Raw genomic sequence first — 22506 nt, forward strand, 5'->3', positions numbered from 1 at the left:
CAGAGCAGTCAAAAAACTAGACTCGCCTACCGACGAAGAACCACGACAGGCAACAAGAAAAAGGTTCATCCACCAGATGTCACAAGGACATAAGGGTAATATCGAACTCGAAGTTACCATCAACCAGCAAACGACACTCGCGCTAATCGACAGCGGAGCTGAAGCTAATTACATCGCCCCTCGAGCCATCAACAGGCTAGAAGTACAATGGGGAGGAAAAGAGCGACCCTATCAGTTACACACGGCAGAAGGAGAAGAATTCAAGTACGAAGGAGGTACCATCTACAATGAGACTGCGCCCCTCGAGATGAGCTACCTGAATCGAAAAGAAAGAATCCAATTCGACATTGCCGATCTAGGGACATACGACATAGTGCTAGGATTACCCTGGCTACGAACGAATAACCCACGGATAGACTGGAGCAAAGGCCAACTCCATTGGGACCACGACGACTCAGTCCCTGAGCAGCCCTGTCAAAACCAGGCCTCAAACGAGCCGATACAGCAAGAAACAGCAAAACGATACATCTGCTACCTCAAGGCAAAAGAAGCCACGTCACAACCATTGACAACGACGGATCTCGAACAAAAGAATGATCCACTTCTGTCTATCCCAGAAGAATACAGAGTTTACGAGAAACTCTTTGCAGCCGAATTAGAAACCGGACTGCCCGAACACACCAGTTTCGACCACGAAATACCCCTCAAAAAAGGGAAGGAACCACGCTTCAACAAAATCTACGGACTCAACCAGACAGAGATGGAAGCTCTAGACAAATACCTTGAAGAAAACCTCAAGAAGGGATACATCAGACCCTCAACGTCACCAGCAGGAAGCCCAATCCTGTTCGTACCCAAAAAGAACGGAAAACTACGATTATGCGTCGACTACCGCATGCTCAACGAAATGACGATTAAAAATCGTTACCCACTGCCACTCATCGACGAAATGAGACGACTCCTCCACGGAGCCAACTGGTTTACAGCTCTCGACCTCAAGGGAGCCTACAACCTGATCAGAATGAAGCAAGGCGAAGAATGGAAGACCGCCTTCAGGACACGAAAAGGACATTTCGAATATCTCGTCATGCCCTTCGGCCTTACCAACGCCCCTGCGACTTTTCAGAACATGATCAACCAAGTCCTACGCAAGTACGTCGATATTTGTGTAGTAGTCTATCTCGACGACATTCTCATCTTCTCACCAACACTTGAAAAACACAAAGAAGAGGTGCACCACGTCTTACAAGCCCTCCAAGAAGCTAAGCTGTTGGTCGAGCCTGAGAAAAGCGAATTTCACACACAAAAAGTGGAATACCTCGGATTCACCATCACCCCTGGCAAAGTCTGCATGTCAGAAAACAAAGTCAAAGCCATCAAGGAATGGCCGGTACCCAACAACCTCAAGGAAGTCCAAGGATTCCTAGGTTTCGTCAACTTCTACCGCAAGTTCATCAAAGATTATGGCAAGATCAACACGGCTCTCACAAGCCTCAGCCGCAAAGACACGCCCTTTACATGGGAAGAACCACAACAAACAGCATTCCAGAAGATCAAGGACCTCATCGCCAGTGAGCCCGTCTTGATCATTCCAGATCCGACAAAACAGTTCGAAGTAGAGCCCGACGCATCCGACTATGCGATCGGAGCGCAACTATCTCAACGAGATTCAGAAGGACGACTACATCCGTGCGCCTTCTTCTCTCGCAAGCTCCACGGACCCGAACTCAACTATCAGATCCACGATAAGGAACTCATGGCAATCATTGAAGCCTTTAAGGAATGGAGACCTGAGCTCTCAGGAACCACCCACGAAGTACTTGTGTATTCAGATCACAAGAACCTTTCACACTTCACGACTTCGAAAGTGTTGAATAAAAGACAGATTAGATGGTCGGAATTCTTATCAGAATTCAACTTCCGAATCATCCACCGCAAAGGATCAGACAATGGCAGAGCCGACGCTCTTAGCCGAAGGCCGGACTACAACGTCCCGGTACCTGAAGAAACCCAGGTGATTCTCAAAGGAAACAACGACGGAGACCTCGTGCCAGCAACCAAACTCTTGATGATGGCTGGGCGGTCTAGTACTAGCCTGACTAGCGAACTAGACGACGAAGCTATTATGGAATTTCATGCTCGCCCCGCACACGGTCACCAAGGAATCACGAAAACCTGGAAACGACTACGACAACAATATGGAGAAAAGGTCACTAGAGAACGTGTGGCAAAAGCAATTAAGGATTGTGAGGTCTGCCTCAAAAGCAAACCCGCTCGACACCAACCTTATGGTATGCTACAACCTTTGCCTGTGCCGCAAACTGCCTGGCAATCCATATCACTCGACTTCATCGTCAAACTACCGAAGTCTCGAGAACCCCTCACGGGAATACACTATGACAGCGTTCTCGTCATTGTGGACCGACTCACGAAGTACGCTTACTTCATCCCGTACAAAGAAACAAGCAACGCCGAAGAATGTGCCTACACATTTCTCAAATACATCATCGCCAACCACGGAACACCTAAAGAGATTGTGTCAGACAGAGATAAGATCTTCACCTCCAACTTTTGGAAATCAATCATGTCACACCTTGGCATCAAACAATCAATGTCCACTGCATTCCACCCGCAGACCGACGGACAGACAGAACGAATCAACCAAATCCTCGAAACCTACCTCCGTGCCTACGTCAACTACGACCAAGACAATTGGGTTGTACTACTACCAATAGCTCAGTTCGCCTACAACAGCGCAGTAGGAGAAAGTACCAAGGAATCCCCCTTCTATCTTAACTATGGATTTGAACCTACCGCCTATGGAGAGCCCCGAGCAGGCCCAGCCGCAGTAAAAGCCGTCGCCTCAGTACGACAGATCAAGGATATCCAGAAAAATGCACGACAGGAACTCGAATTCGTACGACAAAGAATGACCAAGTTTAGCAACAAACGAAGGATTGAGGGACCAACCTTGAAAGAGGGAGATAGCGCCTACCTCATACGGCGAAACATCAAAACAAAACGACCAAGCGACAAACTTGACTACAAAAAACTCGGACCCTTCAAAATCTCACGAGTAATCTCACCAGTCAATTATGAACTCGAACTCCCGGGAACCATGAAGTGTCACCCAGTATTTCACATCTCACTACTCGAACCAGCCCCACGAGGTTCACGAACGGACGACCTCATCATCGTGGAAGACAATGAACCAGAGTACGAAGTAGAACGAATCATAGACCACCTCAAGGAGCCAGAAGGGTATCGATACCTCATCAAATGGAAAGGATACGGACACGAAGACAACACATGGGAACCAGCCAAAAACATCACCAACGCAGCGGAAGAACTCACGATCTACTGGCAACAACACCAAGAACGAGAAGTCACACCAGCACCCGTTATACTAGTCCAGAAGAACGCTGGATATAAGCGAATCAAGCACCCACATCGCTTCACCAAACCACCCACCGAAGCAGATCGACCGCGACAAGGAAAACCATTTATTCGCCTAGGAACACCAGAAACCAACTAAGAACCGCTTCCCGAGGACACCCCCGGAGAACCCTGTTCTGCAACAACGGGAACAGAGTCAAGCAAACCAAACTCAGCCAGCAAGGAAGGAGACAAAGCCACATCGGGATAAACCGTATCCCAATTTCCGATAAAACCCGCAGGAAGGTGGTTGGAACCAGCAGAAGGAAGACGAGCCTCCTCTTGTCGACGCTGCTCCGCCTCCGCCTCCTCCCGTTCAACCCGCTCCAATTCCTCCACACTGTCAATACCACGACGCACCGCACGCATCATCTTCTCAAACCACATTTTCTTCTGCTTTCGAAGACGCAACACCTTCTCCTCTGCAGCCTGCAGCTCATCCTCCAATTTTTGATGTTGAGTGGCGATATTCCGAAGCTCAGCAGCCCCCACACCTAAGACATCGCAACGAGAACGGCCCAAGCGAACGCATTCGGCACAGCGAGAAGAATCAGATGGCGAAGCCTCGCAGCGAGCGAAACCTTTCCCCTCGCAATAGGAACACGTGGGCATGACGATTGGATTTTGAAGGATGGCGGAAAGCAAAGAATTCTTTTCAACTGTCTTTTTGGCAGGACGACTATCAGGCGACGACACAGCCTTTCGTTTTTGAATACGACCTGACATGGTGTCAGCATCATGGGTAAATCAGAAAGCACGATTGATGGATCCCCAACCTGGGACCAACGACCTACTTATGCTGGGTCTTGAGGACAAGACCTTTGGAGAGGAGACCTGATGTTACGACCCGTTAGGCACAACACGTTGGAACAACCCCGCCTGGGATCTCGGCGGCTAACGCGGAACATATGTAAGCAGTGACACAGGTGTAACCAGAAACCATCGGGAAAGGAAGAACTATGGTACAGGTCACGTGACTTCGGGAACAGTACGGACACAAGATAAGGATGGATATGTTGGATATGAGCTATCCTAGCTATCCATGGATATGTTGGTGGCATTCGTCTTGTTGGCATTCGTCCCACTTCATGTCGTTGTCATGTTGACGTCTCATAGGAAACTGAGGGCTGGGTCTGAAGACTGCGAGGTTATCTTCAAACAGTACCATGGTCCATCCGATCATGGCGGATGTCGAGTAAATCTCGCGGATGGGCTCGTCGTTGTGTCTTCTGGGGTAGAATTGGTAGTCGTGCTTTTCTCCCATGTGTTCTTTGCATCTGTCGTGGAAACACTGGGGCCAGAAGAGGGTTTGGTGAAGTCGGTGGTTGCTTCTCAGCGCGGGGTGGTCTTCCGTGTGTAGCTGAGGGGTGTAGTCCCGATCTCGCTGATTTGCCGAGGTGCCGTAAAAGTGGCGTTGTTGCTTGTCTTGAAGCATGTCGATTTCCTGGTGCTTCAGGAGTTGCTTGATTCTGTTTTCCTGGTCGTCAGGTTCCTCTTCAGAGCTAGAGTCGTCCACACTGGGGGTGAACCCATAGGTGATCTCTGTCTGAGTACGTTGTCGGGCAACGTCGCGAGGTTCGTCCGAGTCATAGGGTGAGCTTTCGCCTTCTCCAAAAGTCCAGTTGCTGGTCATACTGAGAAGTTGTTGTTCTGTCAGAGGATCATGCTGATGTTCTGGTTCTTCCTCTGATTCTTGTTGGCGTAGATGCGTTTGTCGGGCATCTTCCTGCTGGGTTAGTTCCATTTCTCTCTGGATTTGTTGTTCTTCGTGGCGGGACTGTTGGTTATTCACATGTGAGGTGATTGGTTCTAGTCGCTGGATTCGTAGCATCTCGTTGAGTTGTTCAACTGGTTTTCTGGCAACTCTGCTGTTGCTGGAATGCATCATTGCCAGGGTTCTGGGGCGAGTATCCGGGGCACTCATGTCGTATCCGGATTGTCCAGGGTTGCTGTCCCTTGGGTAGTGTCCTGACATTTCTTTGTCTTCGAGGTGGATCCGGCAGTCGTCGTCGTAGCATCCGGTCCAAGACTGGGATGCGTGTGGGGCTTTTGCAATCGTGTTGACTTGTCGAGGTCGTTCGGCTACTGGTTTCCAGGGAAGTTTCTTGGGCTGCTTGCAATTCTTTGCAATGTGACCCTGCTGGTTGCAGTTGTAGCATTTGGGGTTCCATGGTTTCTTGTCGTTAGGTTTGGTCATCATGCTGAGATCCATAGGTCCGCTGTGTTGTCCATAGGCGGTGCTCTGTCGAGTGTTATTCCAGGTATTGCGGGGCCTGTTGTCGTTACGCTGGTTGTTGAACTTGTGCTGGGGTTGCCACTGGTACTTGCGTCCCGTGTTGGGTCCTTGTCGTTTTTCGCCCTTTTCTTTGCGTCGTTCGAATAGTCTGTTGTCAATCTTGATTGCGAGGTCGGCGTACTGAAGGAAGTCTTCGGGGCGATCGATCTTGACGATTTCGTCCTTGACTTCGTCTTTAAGTCCCTGATAGAACATGAAGATCTTGGTTTCCTCGGTGAGGTCGAGCTGAATGCTGAGCTGTCTGAACATGGCGGCGTACTCCTTGGTTGACTTAGTCTGTCGTAGTTGTGCGAGATCTCTTTCAGCTTGTCGTTTTTCATCGGGGTCCTGGAAGAGAGATCGTAGGGCATCTTCGAATCCCTGAAAACTGCTGTAGATGTCTCGGGTCTCGGTGGAGCATTCGTCCAGGGTTTCGTACTTGAGGAATTCTTCCTGGATGGGTTCAAACCATTTGAGGGCTCGTCCTCGTAGGTAAGTGGCGGCATGGACGACTTTCTCGGTTTGACTGGTGAAGTCTCCATGGTGGAAGTTTTGGTAGTTCTTGACTTGGATCAGGAATGACTTGAGTTGTCCAGGGGTGCCGTCATAGGTGATCGGGGCGCTGAGCTTGAGTTTCTGTCGTCCTCCAGTGGGGGTAGTGACGATGTTGGCAGCGGCCCGAAGGGTGTTGACTTCGTTCTGTAGTTCCTGTATGAGAGGGTTGCTGCCTTGTCCTCCTAGGCGAGCGATTCCGTTTTCGAGGTCCGTAAGTCTCTGGGGTCCGTTGCCGAGCTCCTGGATCATCTGTTTGAGGCCCTGGAGTTCGTTGGCGGTTTCGTTGTACATGGCCTGGACCTTAGCAATGTCGTCGTCTCCTTTCTTGACTTGGGCTCGAAGCTTGTCGTAGGTTTCCTTTTTGAGGGTGACTTCGTCGTCCGAGTCCACTGCCATCGGAGCTCCCTCGAGTTCCTCAGCCAGGCTCTTGACAGGCTGTTTGGAGGAAGAAGAGCTTCCCGGAGTGGGTGACTTGGCGGAGGCGCGTGAAGACATTCTTGTCTGTACTGTTAGTAGGTGTCAATGGTCAACTTACTGAACAGGAGCAATCAAAGTGTTACGGTCAGCTATCCGACAGTAGGGTCTGCTAACAGAAGCTGGAGATTGAGACGTAATAACAGTACACTTGGTCGTGGTCTGGGTCATAGGTCGTAGGCTAACAGTAGATCAGATCTTCAGAGGCTAAGGTGATCAGTCTTAGACTCAACAAGTAATTCGCAGTGAAGGTAAGCTGAGAGTATCCTGAGGATGAATACTAAGTTGATTGCTGAAGAGCTATGGAGGTCTGACCATGAGCCAGGCTCAGGGTCATACTATATACAGGTTCCGAACAGTTCCTTACGATGCTGGATAGCTGGGATAGCTCATATCCAACATATCCATGGATAGCTAGGATAGCTCATATCCAACATATCCATCCTTATCTTGTGTCCGTACTGTTCCCGAAGTCACGTGACCTGTACCATAGTTCTTCCTTTCCCGATGGTTTCTGGTTACACCTGTGTCACTGCTTACATATGTTCCGCGTTAGCCGCCGAGATCCCAGGCGGGGTTGTTCCAACGTGTTGTGCCTAACGGGTCGTAACATTGAGGCAGCCTCGCGCCTAGAGGAAGGTATAAGGTGACCTACTTCTAACCTACTTATTTAGACTAATAATATTCTAGCGCGTTAGGATGTATTCCTTAAAAGACCCTTTACGTTAGACTCTAATTTAGAAAGAATTAAGCTATTTTATTTATATAGATACTATAACTATATATATATTATAGTTAGTTTATAATAGTTATAAACTTAGTCTATACTATACCTCTAAACTACTATTTATAAAATAAATTATAACTTTATTTAATTTATTTTATATCTATTATATTTTATTTTAATTCTTAAACTTTATTCTTATAACTATTCTTAACTTATAATATATTTCTAATATAATAATAACTATTAACTTTAATACTTCTTATAAGCTTATTTCTTATTATAACTTTTTAATCTAATATATTACCTTTTAAGTAGAAGTAAAAGCTAAAGATATTTAAAAAATATATTAATTTAGATAATACTTTTAATACCTCTTCTAACTTAAGTAAAGTTAAAAGTTTACTCTTACTTAATAACTAAATTTAAAAAGAGAATAAGAAGTAATATAAGTGTTATAAAGTAGAGTAAGAAACTTATAATAAAATTATTACTTTATATAACGTTACTCTTATTACTTTAAACGCTTAAGAAGCTATTATAAAAAGTAATACTACTAAAAATAAAGATTTTAGAGAAGAAAAGTTCAAAGAAGCTACTAATAACTTATTGTTATTAATATTAGTTATAACTGTATAGTTTTATCTATACTTTTATATATAAATTTAAGGAATTAAAGCTTTAGTATAGAAATAAGTAGTAATGTAAAGATATATAGCTTCTTTTTCTCTTTATAAAGAATATATTTCCCTTTTTACTCTATATTAAGTATATATACTAAATAATATACTTATTTAGTTAAGCACTTTATAAATAAAGTAAAAGGTATATAAGAGGAAAGATTTTCTTCTTTTTTATAATTTAATAATAAAGCTATAAAGTTATCTCTTTTATTAGTTTCTTTTATTAATTACTTCTCTTTATACTTATTCATAATATTTTATATATATATTTAGATTTTATAGTATTAGTTATATAGAATTAAGGGTTTTAAGCTTTTTTAAGCTTAAGGAGGTATATTATAATACCTTTAAGTATCTAAAGTAGCTTTACGCCTAGAGGAAAGTATAAAGTAACTTACCTCTAACCTACTTAGTTATTTAAACTAATAATATTCTAGCGTATTAAGATCTATTCTTTAAAAGACCCTTTACGTTAGACTCTAATTTAGAAGGAATTAAGCTGTTTTATTCACACAGATGCTATACATACGTTATAGTTAGTTAGTTTACAACAGGACATATGTCAGTTCAGCAATGCTTACACACTCATCCCGTTCACAGGCTGTCCTGACGTCAGCAACCTGCTAGGTTGTTCTCAAGATGTAAGATACAGCTTGTCTCACACTTTCCCTGGCCTCCTTGTATGACGGTGTATCGTTCGTACCCGAGCTTGTCGCGACTGGCTTGGCTCTCTTGGTTGGAGTGAAGGGGAGGCGTGCCATAGGAGCCATTTGCCGGGTCCGCTTCATCATGCGCTTCGCCTGCGATGTTCCTTCGGGCACTGGTGCCGCCTCTTCCACTTGCGGTGAGGTTGTGGCACTAGAACAAGCGACCAACTGATCGTCGTCTGTCAGAGCCAAACCACGGTGAGCATCGTCGATCTTCCCATTCCCGTCGTAGATCAAGTAGCAGTTTGCCGTTCGGTCGAAGTAGAGTTCGACGTGTAAGACGGGGACCTCTGTTGAGACCTCTCCAAGCCGACGTCTCGACAGCTGTAGGAACATGCGCTCTCCATCGTGACCTTGCCGGACGCTGTCGACAGTGAATCGCCATGTTCCTTTCTTGGGGATGGGAAGTTCCACAACGTCATAACATCTGTCGTGGGCCAATAGTAAGCCGGCCTTGTTTCCACGGCCATGGAATGGGTCGCAGATGATCTTGAGTCTGTCTGTGCCTGACGTCGTGATGTCTGCAGAACGGTGCTTCTGAAGTGACGCAATGTCAGTTCTAGATAACTAGAAGTTGAATGGGGTTCTCGTACCTGATTGAAAAGGATAGCGGCAGTGTCATCCCAGACGTCGTTGTTACTAGCGACTCTGCCGCCAGAAACCTGTTTAGGCACCTGCAAGTCGCGTTGCAGCATCTGGATGCCGAATGCCGCGCCGTTGCTCAAGTACTCATTAACCGTTATTGACTTGGAAGTGGCCAATGCGGCACCTCGGGCGACATTGAAGGCTCTGTTCGAAAACACCCAGGGGAGTGTCGGTCAGCAACCTTATGGTAGGGTGATGCAGTGGAATGAGACGATGACTTACGGGCTGCCGTTTGCTGTATCATAAGCGAAGATGGGCTTGAACCTTAGCCCTGCGTCTTTGCAGTACTGTCGGAGCCGTCTCTGAACCTCGAAGTGCCTTGCACTGCCCCCAGTCACCACCACTCTGCACTGATGAGACGCGCCATATAGCCGCCCAAGTTCATTGATGTGTTTCTGAGCCATGTCTAGAGGAGCTTTCATAGCTGCCTCAAAAGTGGCTTTGACAACCGACTCAGGAATTAAGACCGGGATAGAGTCTGATATGTTAGCGTGTAGTCTCATCTCCCGAAATGTTTCGACGCCAGATTCGGCAATCTGCTGATGAAAACTTTCCAGCAGTTGGGCACGTAAGTTTTCATCGAGAAAGGACTTCTTTCTGTCTGGTCCGTCGGGTTTCAGCGTTTCTTCGGTGCAAAACTCGCTGATGTAAGATTCCCAGTGCTCGGTACCACCGCCAGCCCCTGAATGTTGTCGTTGGTCAGCCACGTCAAGCCCATTTGACAGCCCGCGTGTCAGAGTTTCTGAGTACTTCACACAAAATCTAAACTTCCAGCTTACCAAATGGATCCCCGAGTCTGAAGAATGCTGCCGCGTCTACACATGGAGATGCTCTGGCTCTGATGGGGCAACCGCTCTGTTGAATTGATCAGCATTTTTTCGCATTAGACTAGACGTGAACTAACCATGCTGAATCCCCCAAAGTCCAGGCCGATTACTGTAGTGTCTGCGGTCTTGGGGAAGATAGCTCGATACTTCTGTGCGTTATGCATCAAATAGTGCGCAAATGCTTCGACCTCGGTATGGAAATAGAGATTGCGCTCAAGAACCTGCTGTATCGCTTTGGAGGTGAAGGCGCCCTTCAGAAGAGCCTTGTACTCATCTTGCTCATCATATGTCCAGGTAGCTGGGACAGACACGCCAAGCCCAGTGACTTGCCAACCTTCCGACTTACATTTTTCTTCGACCCCCTTGGCCACAATCTTGACGATAGACTTTAATCCGTCTTTGCAGCGTTTCTTGAAATCGTCGCTCCGAAAGCATCCGTCCAGTTCGGCTCGAAGAGGGTGATTGGAGTCCAACCCTTTGCCGTCCCCGAAGACCCACTTGACCGAAACCTGTCGTCGCCCACGACACTGGGCGTCTGGACTGTATACTGGACCGCCATCGAAAGGGTTTATTGTTGACTTGATCTGGCCTCCACCATAGCGCTTGGTTTCCCAAGCTGGGCTATTCTTGCACCAGAGCTGATCGAAAATATGGTCATCTTCGATCTGACGGTAGAACATCACCCGCACGCCGGTGCTACCCAAATCGATTCCCAGAATACTCCAACAACAACTGTGAGCTAATTACGATGAGGTTTAATGTGTTCGATGCATACTCACACCTGCTTCGACTGGGCAGCCATGATGTGTTTGGACGGGGTACTTGTTCCGATTAGACGTGGATGGTATGATATGGGTTAGATACAGATCGATGGGAAGATGCTGGATGTATTGACGATGCCGCGGAGTGGGATGTGCGGAAATAATGAAAAAGGGGGATAAAGCAGCTCTGCGATGCTGCAGGAAGTTATGCAATGGAATGTGCAAGTCGGAGCAAACGGATGTATCATCCGGCTTGCATGTGTGACTCCCAAAACAGTGATCAACCGTTCAGCCATAGGGCAGAGCCTTGAAGGAGACTATAGCAAGAAATCAGATAATTGTCGGGAAGGGAGGGCCATGAGGCTATTGTACTGCCAGCCGATCGACCCTGATCGCTCTGAAGTCACTGAGATGGGTGATACTGTCCTATTTGATACGTAAGAGTCGAGGCAGGTGTGATTCTACTTAAGGGGATTGGTATCAGTCATGGCGCCTGGACATCGGAAAGCGTCTGTAACCTGTCGCGGCTTGCTGTAACCGGGCTGCCACTTGACTGGCTGTGTTGGAGACCGATGGGTACTTCGTAACAAAGACTGGTAGCCATGGATTAGTGTCAGCACATGATGCATGGACTAGGGTTCGCAAGCAAACATCCGCAAGACAGCCGAAAGTGGTTACCTACATGCAGGCCTGCTGAGCATGGCCCACAGGCATGCTTGACCAACAATCACACAGCCGCCCGGTTTCCCTGGCTCTGCTCAATTTTCTCAAGTTGGTCTGGCTCACACACACTGCCTACAGGAAGTTCATTGTTGCCACCTGGCTGAACAAAACAACATCCGACGTTGAAGTAACCACGTCGACAAGTTAAGAACGACTGCTCTAGCAGCACCTCTGTATTTTGTACAGGTCATCATCGAGAGCTCAAAATATTACAAGAAGAACAATTTCACCTAGCGTCATTTTGAGGTGCTATCCTCGCTAGCAATGCCCCTGTGTCATCATATGTCACCCGGCTCCGTACGCTTGTCTCCCCCTCCGCCTTGACCGTGGCTTGTGTTGTTTCCGGATACTTCTACCTTCTTTCGCAACTCCCTGACTGTTGTGCCACCGTTTCCGCCCTTTCTCTTAGATTAGTATTGCTCTTTGCCATTCTGTGTTGATATTTCGAGCGGTTCATTTCGAGACTCACCTTGACGCGTCGACACGGCAGAGAGAGTATCTACCTGGCGAGCTACATCTGCTTTGGAGTTGGCCGTAATCTCCCGATTCTTGTGAGAGCCAATCCCCGAAAAAGGTCTGCCTTCTACGCATTGATCAGACAATGGCCATTTTGACTTCCGCTTTCCAACGGCACCCTCAAGTTCGTCCCGCTGGACGACCAGGTATGTCTCATCACCGAGGTCCTCCAGGTTTAGCGTGAACTTCCAGTGCCTAGACCGCGGTTCTAGGAGGTCTATGGAGTCATAGCATGAACTCACCGTGACGAAATCCCATTAGTCGTCCTTGGCTTGCACAGATGAATGACAAACGATCCGTAGCTTCTCCCCCTATCGTCATATGCACGTCTGTTGGCCTGCTCATATTCCAGAAGAGGGTATTGGCAACTTTTCGTAGCCTGAGGCGGCGGCGGCCCCCTTCACACCATGCCTTCTAAACGTCCGCCTGGATTAGATGCCCTTGCCAACGGTCTACATATTACTGATGTAAGAGGTCCGTTTTCAGCCGAGGCAACATCGATCTGTCCAAGGACGAAACACATCTGGCGCTGACAAGAGAAAGGGGAGAATCTGCACTTCAAGTGTAATATGGACTTATTCTAAGGGCTTTAGTTCCTATAACGTATCTTCGTTGCCAATGCGTTCCGTCTATCTAGAGATCCTGGCCCAAGCATACGTAGTACGGAGAGTTTTCGATGGACACTACATGGGCATGAAATGAATGAGTTACAACAAAAACGAAAGAGAAGTTTCATTTAAAGGCTACAAAACATCACGCCTTGCGCACAGTGAACCATCAAAGGTTACATTACCGTCTCCAGTTCAAGCGATAAGCCGGCCCCCAAGATCGCATTAAACCTGCTAGTGCACCTGTTCACAGCCGCTGCAAATGGTCTTAACTCATCCCGTATCGCTTCCCTAGTTGCTTCAGAGCTTCGTATGGCGTTAAGTGAAAACCATCCGTTCTCGAAGACGACGTAGCGGGGGCCTGGCCAACATCCCCTGGCTGTGTGCTTGCCTTTTGACACCCATAAGGGCGAGCTCCCGTATCAGAATCACTACTAGACGAATAGTCTGAACTTTCAGCGAGAGTTTGTGTCGTTTGTGCAGAAGGAGCCGGGGCCTTCCTCTTGAACGGCGGCAAGTGCCCTGAAGGCTTCACCCCGGGCACTCGGGGATGGGGTCTTTTCCTTTTGACACCCGCAGCACTTTCCTCCCGGGCCATATGTTGAAGCTGCTCATCTATGGCTTCCAGCGGACAAGCCTCAAGCCTGCCATCTTCCAAGAGCCTGAGGCCGCGGCCCTCATCGTCCACATCTACGTCCAGGAGACAGCAGTTTGACGTGCCATCGACGTAAAGTGGGAAGGAATGCTGTATTTTGGAGCCCCCGTGTGGCTTTCCACTTTTTCCCAGACTTTCGAGTTCCATGACAAGTGTCTTGGAAAGACCGTCCTTGCCGAAACTGAGACGATACCCCCAATATCCCTTAGGAGGTTGTGGCAGTTCGAGAACATCGTACGATCGGTCGATGTCTGATGTCCTGCGTTTCCCTTTGGTGCCCTTCTTCAGGAAAGGGTCGCAAATAATCTTGAGCCTTGTTTTACTTGTACACCATGTCTTGAAATATTTGGAAGATTGCTTGTCAAAGTAGGAAGAGTCAGTAATATGAATTTTGTGCGTGGGAACGAGGATTATCCACTAACAGAATCAAGAGCAACAGCCACGTCAGACAGCCAGTCGATAGCCGGGCTGCAATCACTTTGTCGTGCACCCGGCTTGAGAATACTCTTGCGGATTCCAAAAGCAGCGCCGTTGCTCACAAACTCTTCGACAGATAATGTGTATGCTGCCGCATGCGCGGCCCCATTGGCGACATTCCATGTTCTTTTGCAAGAATTAGTTGCCGATTTAAGTCAATACAGACTGGGATGTAAACTTACTCCTTCGCGCGTGAGCCATTTTGTGCGAAATAGGGGGGTTTAACCCCGACTTTCTCGCACGCTTCCTTGATCTTTGCCTGCACAATTGAGTTCTGACCACTTCCACCGTACACCACCACACGAACATCGTATTTCAACGAGGCAGCTCGGGCAATCTCCTTGGCTGCGCGTTCAAGGGGCTCCCTCATGGCTTTCCAAAAGCATTGCTCGGCCTTCTCAGCAGGGACGGTCAGAAAGTGCCCCCCGTCATCATCCGTGTAAGAAAGGCTCAATGCCTCGATTTTGTCTGCCTTGGGCTTCTTGATAGTGTGGTGAAAGATCCGCAAGAGGTGCGTTTCGTTTCTTCTCCAGGGTTTGGACTGCAAATGCAGCTATCTCCTGCTCCCAAATTTGAGTGCCACCTCTTTCAACTGACATTTTCAATTAAATCAGCTGACCACGGACGACTACTATTAACAAAGCTCAAAACTTACCGAAGGTTTTCCCCACCAAAAAGTAACTTAAATCATCATGGTCCCGTCTTGCGACACAGTGCATACATCCATTCTGTAATCAAATAGGAAACAGACAGAATACCCAGAGGGTTTGACAATACTTGCCAGAGTGTGGCCGCCAAAGTCAATCGTCACCAGTAGGGGCGGTTGGTCGGTAATGGGGCCATGACGGCATCGCTTTGTGTAATGGTTGAGAAGAGATTGTTGGCGGCGGCCAAACATTCCTCATGAAACACAATTTGAGGCCGAACCTGGCGCAGACACTCATCTTCAAAGGTGGATAAAACCTCCCTGACAAGTCTTTCATACTTCTTCCGCTCAACCTCGGTCCAATACGTAGGGTATGCCAGGGCAATCTCATCGATGTAGAATGGGCCACCTTTCGTCGTTTCGTTGCAATCCCGAACAACCTGCCTGAAAACAGTCTCAATGATCTTCTTCAGTCCTGTGTCGATACGTTCCCACATCGTCTTGGCCCTTGGACCACTGAGTGCTGCTTTCACAAACTCGTTGTTGGTCATAGGCACTTCGGCGAAGAAGGGCTTGGAGGGTGTTGCCACACGGTTGAGATCTATCCGCTCGCCCAAGTACACTCCATCTCCGTCGTCGTTGAGGTACAAATATGGACAGAAGCCGCCTTCTTGGTATCGCTCATCATACCAAGGATTGGGGTGTTGGTTCCAGATCTCTCGTAAGAGCGCCCCCTGATGACGAGGGTAAAGGGATGCACGAACTGCGGTGCTTCCCCAGTCCTTCGACAATATCCTGCGACAGGTGTTAGCTTACTCTCAGTTTATTGTCAACTGTTTGATGTAAAAGTGAAGGACTACTGACGTTGGCTTGCGCCGTTGCGGCGAACGGTTCGCCATAGCTGCCTAGGCTATCAAGGGGTTGTCGTTGAAAAGCTTGAAAATACTGGCCGTGTCTCCCCACGATAGTGTCAACTGAAAACAGAAGCCACTCCCAAGTTTCGAGATTTTAAAGTGAAAAACAAATTCTTTGGCAGCATAGGAGAAACGATGAGCATCAGGAGAGCAGGCCTCTCAAGAAGGTAAGAAGAATGGATCGCTTGTGCAAGCAGTCCAAGTGGGGCAAACATTCGGACCGATGCCTTCATCTACGTCGCAAAAGCTAACGTATTCAGCTGTCCTATTTTTGAATATGAATGGCATTCATGAATGAATGGGGCTATGCAACCAGGGTAAGTACCTCTTACTTTTTAGTCTACGCACGTTGTCTATTCTAAGGTCCAGGGCCCTTGTATCTTGTTTGCTAATAGACGCATCGAAAGAAAGCAGAGCAAACGCCAAGGTGTTTAATCCCCCCCTGTAACGCAAACAGACAAAGTATTGTGGTACTTCCATCGTCCGCCGTCTGGTACGCATTCGTCCTCGCTATTGTCAATTGTAAACCCTCCGTTTCTCCTGTCTATGATAAAAAACAAATTTCGCAGAACTTCAGCTTCCTAAATTCTAGATTCTTTCACTGTCTTCATTCAGTTCTCTAATCAACAGCGCTTATCTTTTGAAAATGGCACTGGTCAGAATTTCTCCAACTCCCCGAGCCTCTTCCAGCCAGCTGTGCTTGCCTCAAGTGTCTCCTAAGACCATCATGAGTGTTGACTCCCGACTCAAACGGGCTGACGACGGAATCACGCAAGGCATGACGAACCGACTCAACAAACTTATCCGTGATACAGAGGATATCAGACGCAAGACGCTGGAGTCCGCTCTAGCTGATATGCCCCTCGACTTTGAGGAGCAGGACAGACCGTGGGTTGTTGAACGCATTAAAGACAGCTTTCGGGTCCATTTTTCCCACATCCACTACGATACGCTCGACGGCTGTCCTCTGGTATCTTATCATTTAGGGAGGGACAAGCCGTCTACATTCCAAAAGTCGGTGTCTTACCTTGAAGGTACGATCAGGACTGAAGATGTTGTATGTTCATGATTCCAGTTCTTTGTATCTGTTCTTTGTAGCTTGTCTTAAGGTGTATCTGTTGACGATGTTTAGCCTGCTCCATCGCATGTCGATCCAATCCAACAGCAAGCGGGGATAAGCGGCTCTGTGTCGGAGCGTTCAACATGGTCAGTACAAAACAATCCTAACCCCGAAAAGCCTAGATTAACCCGGGGCAGCAACTCTAGCATGCCGTCGCAAAGTAACCCTGACCCCGAAAGGCCCAAACGCCAACTTCGGCGCTCAGATGTGTCGGATGAGGGGCCACGCAAGAAAGCACGACTTCCATCAAGAGTAGCTGACGTGAATCGCCCTGTGCGCCGTTACATTGTCGAGGCCCGTTACACTGAGAGCTGGATATTCTCGTATGTAACCAATGGCGTTCAAGAGCACTTCATCCTACGTTGCCCTGTTTCCGGTTGTCCCGATCGCAGCTTCAGCCAGAACCCAATTGAGAGTGGTTGTGGGATCAATCATTTGCGGGACCACGGTATCAAGGTCGCCGACGAAGACGATCTCGTGCATAAATATGCGCGCCGTAGTAAGTCTGACATGGATGCGGGTTTTGTTGTAAGTTGAGCCTTGCACTGACGATTTCTGCAGTGATCATTCGCGACGAAAGCGAGACTGGGTCCATTTCAAAGTCTTGGGTGGAGGAACATAACAAAGCCATAGGCGAGCCTTATGACACCGCAGATGGCGAAGACTGTGACTCCAAGTCTGACGTCGACGAGGACATCGATGAGCTGGGTCAGGATGCGATTCCATCGCCAAGGGCTCTCGGCTCAACGAAGTCGGAGTTTGAGAAGACTGGAATTGCGGAAATTTCTGTAGTTGAATATGGAGATCTGGGGAACTGAAGTCGGCCGTGACAAGCCAACCTGGCCGACCAGCATTACATGTGTGCGCGGTCTTTGGTGAGACAGGTTTCGAATTTCCCATTGTCTGCGTCTTTTCGTTTCTAGTCTATGAGGTTGGTACACTACATAGAGTCTCTACTCATCTGCGTTACACTTCTTCCACATCAATATTTTTTACTTTGCACGGTTCTTCCACATGTGATTAATGCCTACGTATTACCGGAGGAACCGGATACAGGCACTCCGAGGATTAGGGGCTGCAGAGTAATTATGATCTGCTCCAGCTCAAGCGGAAATCGCATAACCATCCGGTCTGGCTGCATAATAGGAAGCAAGAAATCCGCACTCTGACCCCTATTAATTATTCAACGTAGTTGTCATTGGTCAAGTCTCTGGGAGAAGCTGTGGATTACTAAGATTTATAATATAAGGCCTCGGCTCATAAGGAAACCAAGACAGTATCTATACTCCAGCTGGGCCTCCGCCGCGTTATTGCTATTGACACCTGAAAGCTATTAATGCCCAAGTCTATCGTCTTCATAGCCGTGCAACTTGTCTGTTCATTTGCTAGACTTTATATTTTTCGTCACATTTTTCGTCACTTTTTGTAAAAAAAATCGTCAAGTTCTTACGGGGAGGGAGGCGTGCCATTGAGATGCGACCTGAAGGGGGCCGGCCGGCCGGCCCCACATCGGACCACGAGCCCGGAGCTCATCCAAGTGGGTGAGGCTCGCCCATTACCGTCGAAACCCCATGGCGACGACGGGCAAGTTGAGTAAATGCCCCAGTCATTATAAATTTTCTTGAATTCGACGAGTGGGCAAGGACTGCCGCTAATACTCCTGACCGGAGGCGTGCTGTTGATAAGCAGCGCCACTGCCTGCGGCCAAATACCACACATTTCAAGAGAAGTTGCGGCAACCGCCCAGGCATTCACGACTTCCCTAATATTAATAACAACACGTTTTTTAATTATGCCGTTAGTTCGTAGGCGCTTTCAAAACTGTTGTGAGTTAACGCTTTTGTGGATAAATTACACCCTCAAGGAAGGAATCGCAGGCCGCTGTCATCGTCCGGCGCTATCATCCCACGTATAAGTAACCACCCAACTAAACAGTCACATTCACGGGCACTCTTCAGTCTTTGACCGCCATGTAATTCGCATGGTGAATATGGGAGTGGCTTGTCCTAAGGTAGTACAAATCCTTGAGTCTCGAAGTTTCAAGGGCTACCTTGTATATATATTGGCCCTCTGGGAGTAATCGTCACTTTCAAGAACCCTTGAAAACCCTCCTGGCAAACGTCTCCCTTCCGCTTTCAACATCGTCGTACCTCTATCCGTAGGATGGGGGTTCGCATCGTGCCGTTCCGCCATCCGCCCTCGTTGCCCACCTTCGTTGCGTATCCTCCTCCATGCTCATTACTCCTACTCGTGATCCTCCATAATAGTCAGGATTAATGGCTGACCTTCCACCATTACCATCGTATCTCTTCATCAAACTTACATCGATTCCTCTGGGGTCTTCCTCACCATGTGTTCATTCTGAAACCCACGAAACACAACGACGGATGGATCCAACGCCAGCCGGCTAGCCTATCCCTTGGTTCCTTACAATCGCCAATCGCTAAAGTGGTCCTGGTTAAATGCCCCTCTCAATCACCTCAAAAGCCTCTGCAAAGCCAGGCTCCCTCTTAGTCTCCTTCCAAAGTCTCTCCTTCAAGCCAGCACCCTCCGAGGTGTACATGATCGCCGGCCAACTATACTGAATCAGTCACGTGTTCCACACGACCTAGGCATCTCCCAGGCAGTACTTACGGTTTGATCACTCCATCGGAGGTAAAGCTTCCGTGGCTCTCAGGCCCCTTTACCAGCGCCGCATCGAGGTAGCTCCTGGCCCCAATCTCAACACTGCGGCCTAGCGTCTTCTTGAATAGCCCCGTAAAGAAGGTTTCCGTCGCTGGCTTGATGATGTTGGTGCCGGCCGTGAGCCCTGAGTTGGCCAGGTTCACAATGACCTGATCCGGACTAACATACGTCGCCAGCTTGTCCATAAACAACTGCCCAAGGAATTTTGAGTTCTGGTAGTTCTTCGCCGAGCCCCACCGCCTCTCCTTGTCGGCGGGCTTGAATAGGGAACCCGTCACCATATCCTCCTCCGGCGTGTGCCAGTACGTCGTGTCCGAGCTGACGATGACCAGCCTGCCCGGCTCGCCAGGCGGCTTGTTCTCCTTCATGATCGGCAGCAGCAACATGGCCTGCAGCGCCGTGGAGAGGTAGTTGACCTGAAGCATCAGCTCATGACCCTCCCGCGAGCGGGTGAAGGTCTGTGCGACAACGCCCGCGTTAAGGATCACGATATCGATCCGCGATAACTCCTTCTTGCATCGCGTCGCAAAAGCCCTCACGCTGTCGTACGACTCCATCTCGAGATGCCACACCTCAATCTGCGCCATCGGGAACTCCCGTCGCAGGCCCTCGGCGAGCGCATCGCCCTTCGTCGTGTTCCGCACCCCCATGATAAGCCGCCCCAGTTGCCGCTCCAGGAACTGACGGCTCGCCTCCAGGCCGAGGCCGCTGCTGGCGCCGGTCATGATGAGGGTCGCGTCGGACAGGTCGAACTCCAATGGGATCTCGGCTGGCGTGATCATGGTCTGCCGGTAGACGAAGGCCAGCGGGTTGGCCTCCCAACCGGCCTGCTCGGCCAAGGTGTTGGACATGCTGGGCTGTTGCGATTTCGTACCTCTTACTGCGACCGTCGATATGCGGGGGCGATTGGATTTTCTGTCAGGATGGCGAAATTGGCAGATTGGCGAGAAAGCTTGTCAGCTTGTCGAGGTCGGAAAAAGTGGCGGCTACGAGGTGACGTTTGGCAGATGAAGTACCCTCCCGGAGGACCCGTTAATTATGGGGATGAGAAACATAAAACGAGATTGCGCGCCCGCCCTTAGCTCAATTTTCCCGACAGGAGTGTTTGTATAGGACCGGGGCTTGTTAATAATATTTGATGTCATGCTCATTCTCTCACTCATCCAACCCGCCCCTTCGATGTCAGGGTCGGGGGGGTTGAGGGTGGGAGCACTGCATTGCTTTGCCTTTGACCGGGTTTTCCCCACGGGGCGCGAGGTGTCCCGAGGACCTGGCGGACGACCAAAGTTGAGACGCGCCAATGCCTACGATCGGACTGAGGGGCGTCGCCTATTCGCGTGCGCTTGAGGGTTGGGCGCTTAGGTATCAGACTTGGTTATGCGTGCGACGTTGGACAACCACCATCACGGTGCCCCTTTGCCAAGAGGTTTTTCCAAGAATGTGTGCAAGAAGGAGGCACGGAGGGGGAGAGCTTTGTTTGACGCAGGATCGGCAGCGGGCTCGGCGACGGGGTCAGGGTCCACGACGCTCGGTGTTGCATGTCTGTGCTAAGAAAAGAACGCCGTTGGGGTCCGCAAATAGCGTGGTCGACGGCCGATGGACGCCAAGTCTGGGGAGTGACATCGTGGAGGGTCGAGAGGTCTCAAGAGGCAAAAGACGATGTTTGGAGATGTGAATGTGACCGTCGTCTATGAATAAACCTTCCAGTTAGCCGCGAAGCTCTAGACCAGTGTCTTGGGACGCATGAAGAAATAGACATCAGGAGAAGTTTAAGGGGGTAAAACATGTGGTGTGCCGGGATGGCAGTACAATCATCGGTGAGTCTCGGTGAGCAATCCGAACATTCTCGGTGAGCTCGAACCGATTCCGAAGGTTCCACTGTGGCGCGTGTCTTCCATGTGGCTCAACACGCCGACTGTGGCTCGGCATAAACCCGGCTGCCCTCCCTCTTCCGGCTGAAGCCCCTCCAAGGCCCCCTCCCCCTCCTCTTGATTCGTTAGGGTTCATGCGAGGCCAATGGTGGGGTAAAGAAGAAGGCGGGCTGGAAGGGAAATGCAACCTTGGCCTTTCTCAGGGTCGTTTCGCCTTTCCCGACATCACCGCCAATCCTGCCCTTCACCGAGTTCCACGACCAAACCCCCCCTAACCCCCTTTCTTTTTCCGCTCCGGGATCCCAGAGACGAACCGCTCTCTCTCCCGTCCACATCCTTCCGTCTAATTTGCGTGTCCTTACGCAATTCCTCCCGCCGACCTAGCCGTCCTCCCCCGACCGAACTTCTCCACCTACCGACATATCTCCCGCCGCCCCCTTCTTCCTCCCACCACTCTCCCTCCACAAAAACCGCCCGTCATGTCCGGCCTCGACGCCCCCGAGATCGCGACGGCCTACGAGGCCGTCCGCTCCGACAAAGACGAGACCAACTGGCTGCTCATCTCGTACGCCAGCGCCGTCGGCAACAAGATGAGCCTGACCAAGACGGGCACGGGCGGCCTCACCGAGCTGGCCTCGGAGCTGGACAACTCGCAGGTGCAGTACGCCTACGTGCGCGTCGAGTACGCCAACGACGCCGAGAGCAAGCGCGTCAAGTTCGCCTTCGTCATCTGGATCGGCGAGAACACAAAGATCATGCGCAAGGCCCGCGTGAGCATCGAGAGCAGCGAGGTCAAGAGGGTGCTGCCCCACCACAGCATAACGGTCAACGCGAGCGACAAGGGCGATCTGGACGAGGACGACATCGTCAAGCGGTTACGCAAGGCTGGCGGCGCCGATTACAACGGCGGCCGCGGTTGAGCAAACCCCAATTGATACCAATTGGAAGGGGAAAGAAACACAAAAGCACATAAAGGGGGAGAGCGGTGAGCGGCGGCGGCGGCGGCACGCTGATTTGGCGGTGTTTGAGCTACGAGTACACGGTATCTGGCCAGGCGGAGGCGCTTAGGAGCGATATGCATACTTTTTGAACACAGCATACCTTGGATAAATATATTAGTCTCCTGTTTTGGGGCCGGCGCGAGCCGATCGAATCTAGGAGTCATCTCTTCTTACTGCTAGTGTCACTGTCCAACAGATCTTGCA

The 22506-nt window shown here is 49.4% G+C and overlaps 9 protein-coding genes across 9 annotated transcripts; 3 read left to right on the forward strand and 6 right to left on the reverse strand.

The window, feature by feature from the left end:
* Window positions 1-76: 76 nt before the first annotated feature.
* Window positions 77-3535, forward strand: CGGC5_v009808 (Transposon Tf2-9 polyprotein; the record flags this gene model as incomplete). The annotated part of the gene is made up of 2 exons (XM_066152216.1): window positions 77-95; window positions 165-3535. The coding sequence occupies 2 exons, from the start codon at window positions 77-79 to the stop codon at window positions 3533-3535; spliced, it is 3390 nt and encodes a 1129-aa protein (XP_066008450.1).
* A 582-nt stretch (window positions 3536-4117) lies between these two features.
* CGGC5_v009809 (uncharacterized protein) lies at window positions 4118-5068 on the reverse strand (the record flags this gene model as incomplete). Its single annotated transcript, XM_066152217.1, has 4 exons — window positions 4118-4154; window positions 4230-4269; window positions 4432-4462; window positions 4601-5068. The coding sequence occupies 4 exons, from the start codon at window positions 5066-5068 to the stop codon at window positions 4118-4120; spliced, it is 576 nt and encodes a 191-aa protein (XP_066008451.1).
* Window positions 5069-5088: 20 nt separating this feature from the next.
* On the reverse strand, window positions 5089-6760 carry CGGC5_v009810 (Retrotransposon-derived protein PEG10; the record flags this gene model as incomplete). The annotated part of the gene is made up of 2 exons (XM_066152218.1): window positions 5089-5157; window positions 5228-6760. 2 exons carry the CDS (start codon window positions 6758-6760, stop codon window positions 5089-5091), a joined length of 1602 nt encoding a protein of 533 aa, XP_066008345.1.
* Window positions 6761-8640: 1880 nt separating this feature from the next.
* On the reverse strand, window positions 8641-11127 carry CGGC5_v009811 (uncharacterized protein; the record flags this gene model as incomplete). Its single annotated transcript, XM_066152219.1, has 9 exons — window positions 8641-8665; window positions 8728-8747; window positions 8809-9390; window positions 9447-9642; window positions 9721-10180; window positions 10278-10353; window positions 10403-10623; window positions 10672-11045; window positions 11105-11127. 9 exons carry the CDS (start codon window positions 11125-11127, stop codon window positions 8641-8643), a joined length of 1977 nt encoding a protein of 658 aa, XP_066008477.1.
* Window positions 11128-13998: 2871 nt separating this feature from the next.
* CGGC5_v009812 (uncharacterized protein) lies at window positions 13999-14435 on the reverse strand (the record flags this gene model as incomplete). Its single annotated transcript, XM_032025445.2, has 2 exons — window positions 13999-14191; window positions 14248-14435. 2 exons carry the CDS (start codon window positions 14433-14435, stop codon window positions 13999-14001), a joined length of 381 nt encoding a protein of 126 aa, XP_031877919.2.
* A 437-nt stretch (window positions 14436-14872) lies between these two features.
* On the reverse strand, window positions 14873-15610 carry CGGC5_v009813 (uncharacterized protein; the record flags this gene model as incomplete). Its single annotated transcript, XM_032025446.1, has 2 exons — window positions 14873-15506; window positions 15576-15610. 2 exons carry the CDS (start codon window positions 15608-15610, stop codon window positions 14873-14875), a joined length of 669 nt encoding a protein of 222 aa, XP_031877920.1.
* Window positions 15611-16352: 742 nt separating this feature from the next.
* CGGC5_v009814 (uncharacterized protein) lies at window positions 16353-17563 on the forward strand (the record flags this gene model as incomplete). The annotated part of the gene is made up of 4 exons (XM_066152220.1): window positions 16353-16682; window positions 16758-16831; window positions 16892-17244; window positions 17307-17563. The coding sequence occupies 4 exons, from the start codon at window positions 16353-16355 to the stop codon at window positions 17561-17563; spliced, it is 1014 nt and encodes a 337-aa protein (XP_066008367.1).
* Window positions 17564-18880: 1317 nt separating this feature from the next.
* On the reverse strand, window positions 18881-20281 carry yanD-2 (Short chain dehydrogenase yanD; the record flags this gene model as incomplete). Its single annotated transcript, XM_032025450.1, has 4 exons — window positions 18881-19001; window positions 19069-19106; window positions 19225-19321; window positions 19380-20281. The coding sequence occupies 4 exons, from the start codon at window positions 20279-20281 to the stop codon at window positions 18881-18883; spliced, it is 1158 nt and encodes a 385-aa protein (XP_031877966.1).
* Window positions 20282-21780: 1499 nt separating this feature from the next.
* On the forward strand, window positions 21781-22221 carry coaA (Coactosin; the record flags this gene model as incomplete). Its single annotated transcript, XM_032025451.1, has 1 exon — window positions 21781-22221. One exon carries the CDS (start codon window positions 21781-21783, stop codon window positions 22219-22221), a length of 441 nt encoding a protein of 146 aa, XP_031877968.1.
* Window positions 22222-22506: the final 285 nt, after the last annotated feature.

The sequence above is a fragment of the Colletotrichum fructicola genome (genome assembly GCF_000319635.2).
Source record: "Colletotrichum fructicola Nara gc5 chromosome Unknown KSG_Nara_v1_contig05, whole genome shotgun sequence".
Lineage (NCBI taxonomy): Eukaryota > Fungi > Ascomycota > Sordariomycetes > Glomerellales > Glomerellaceae > Colletotrichum > Colletotrichum fructicola.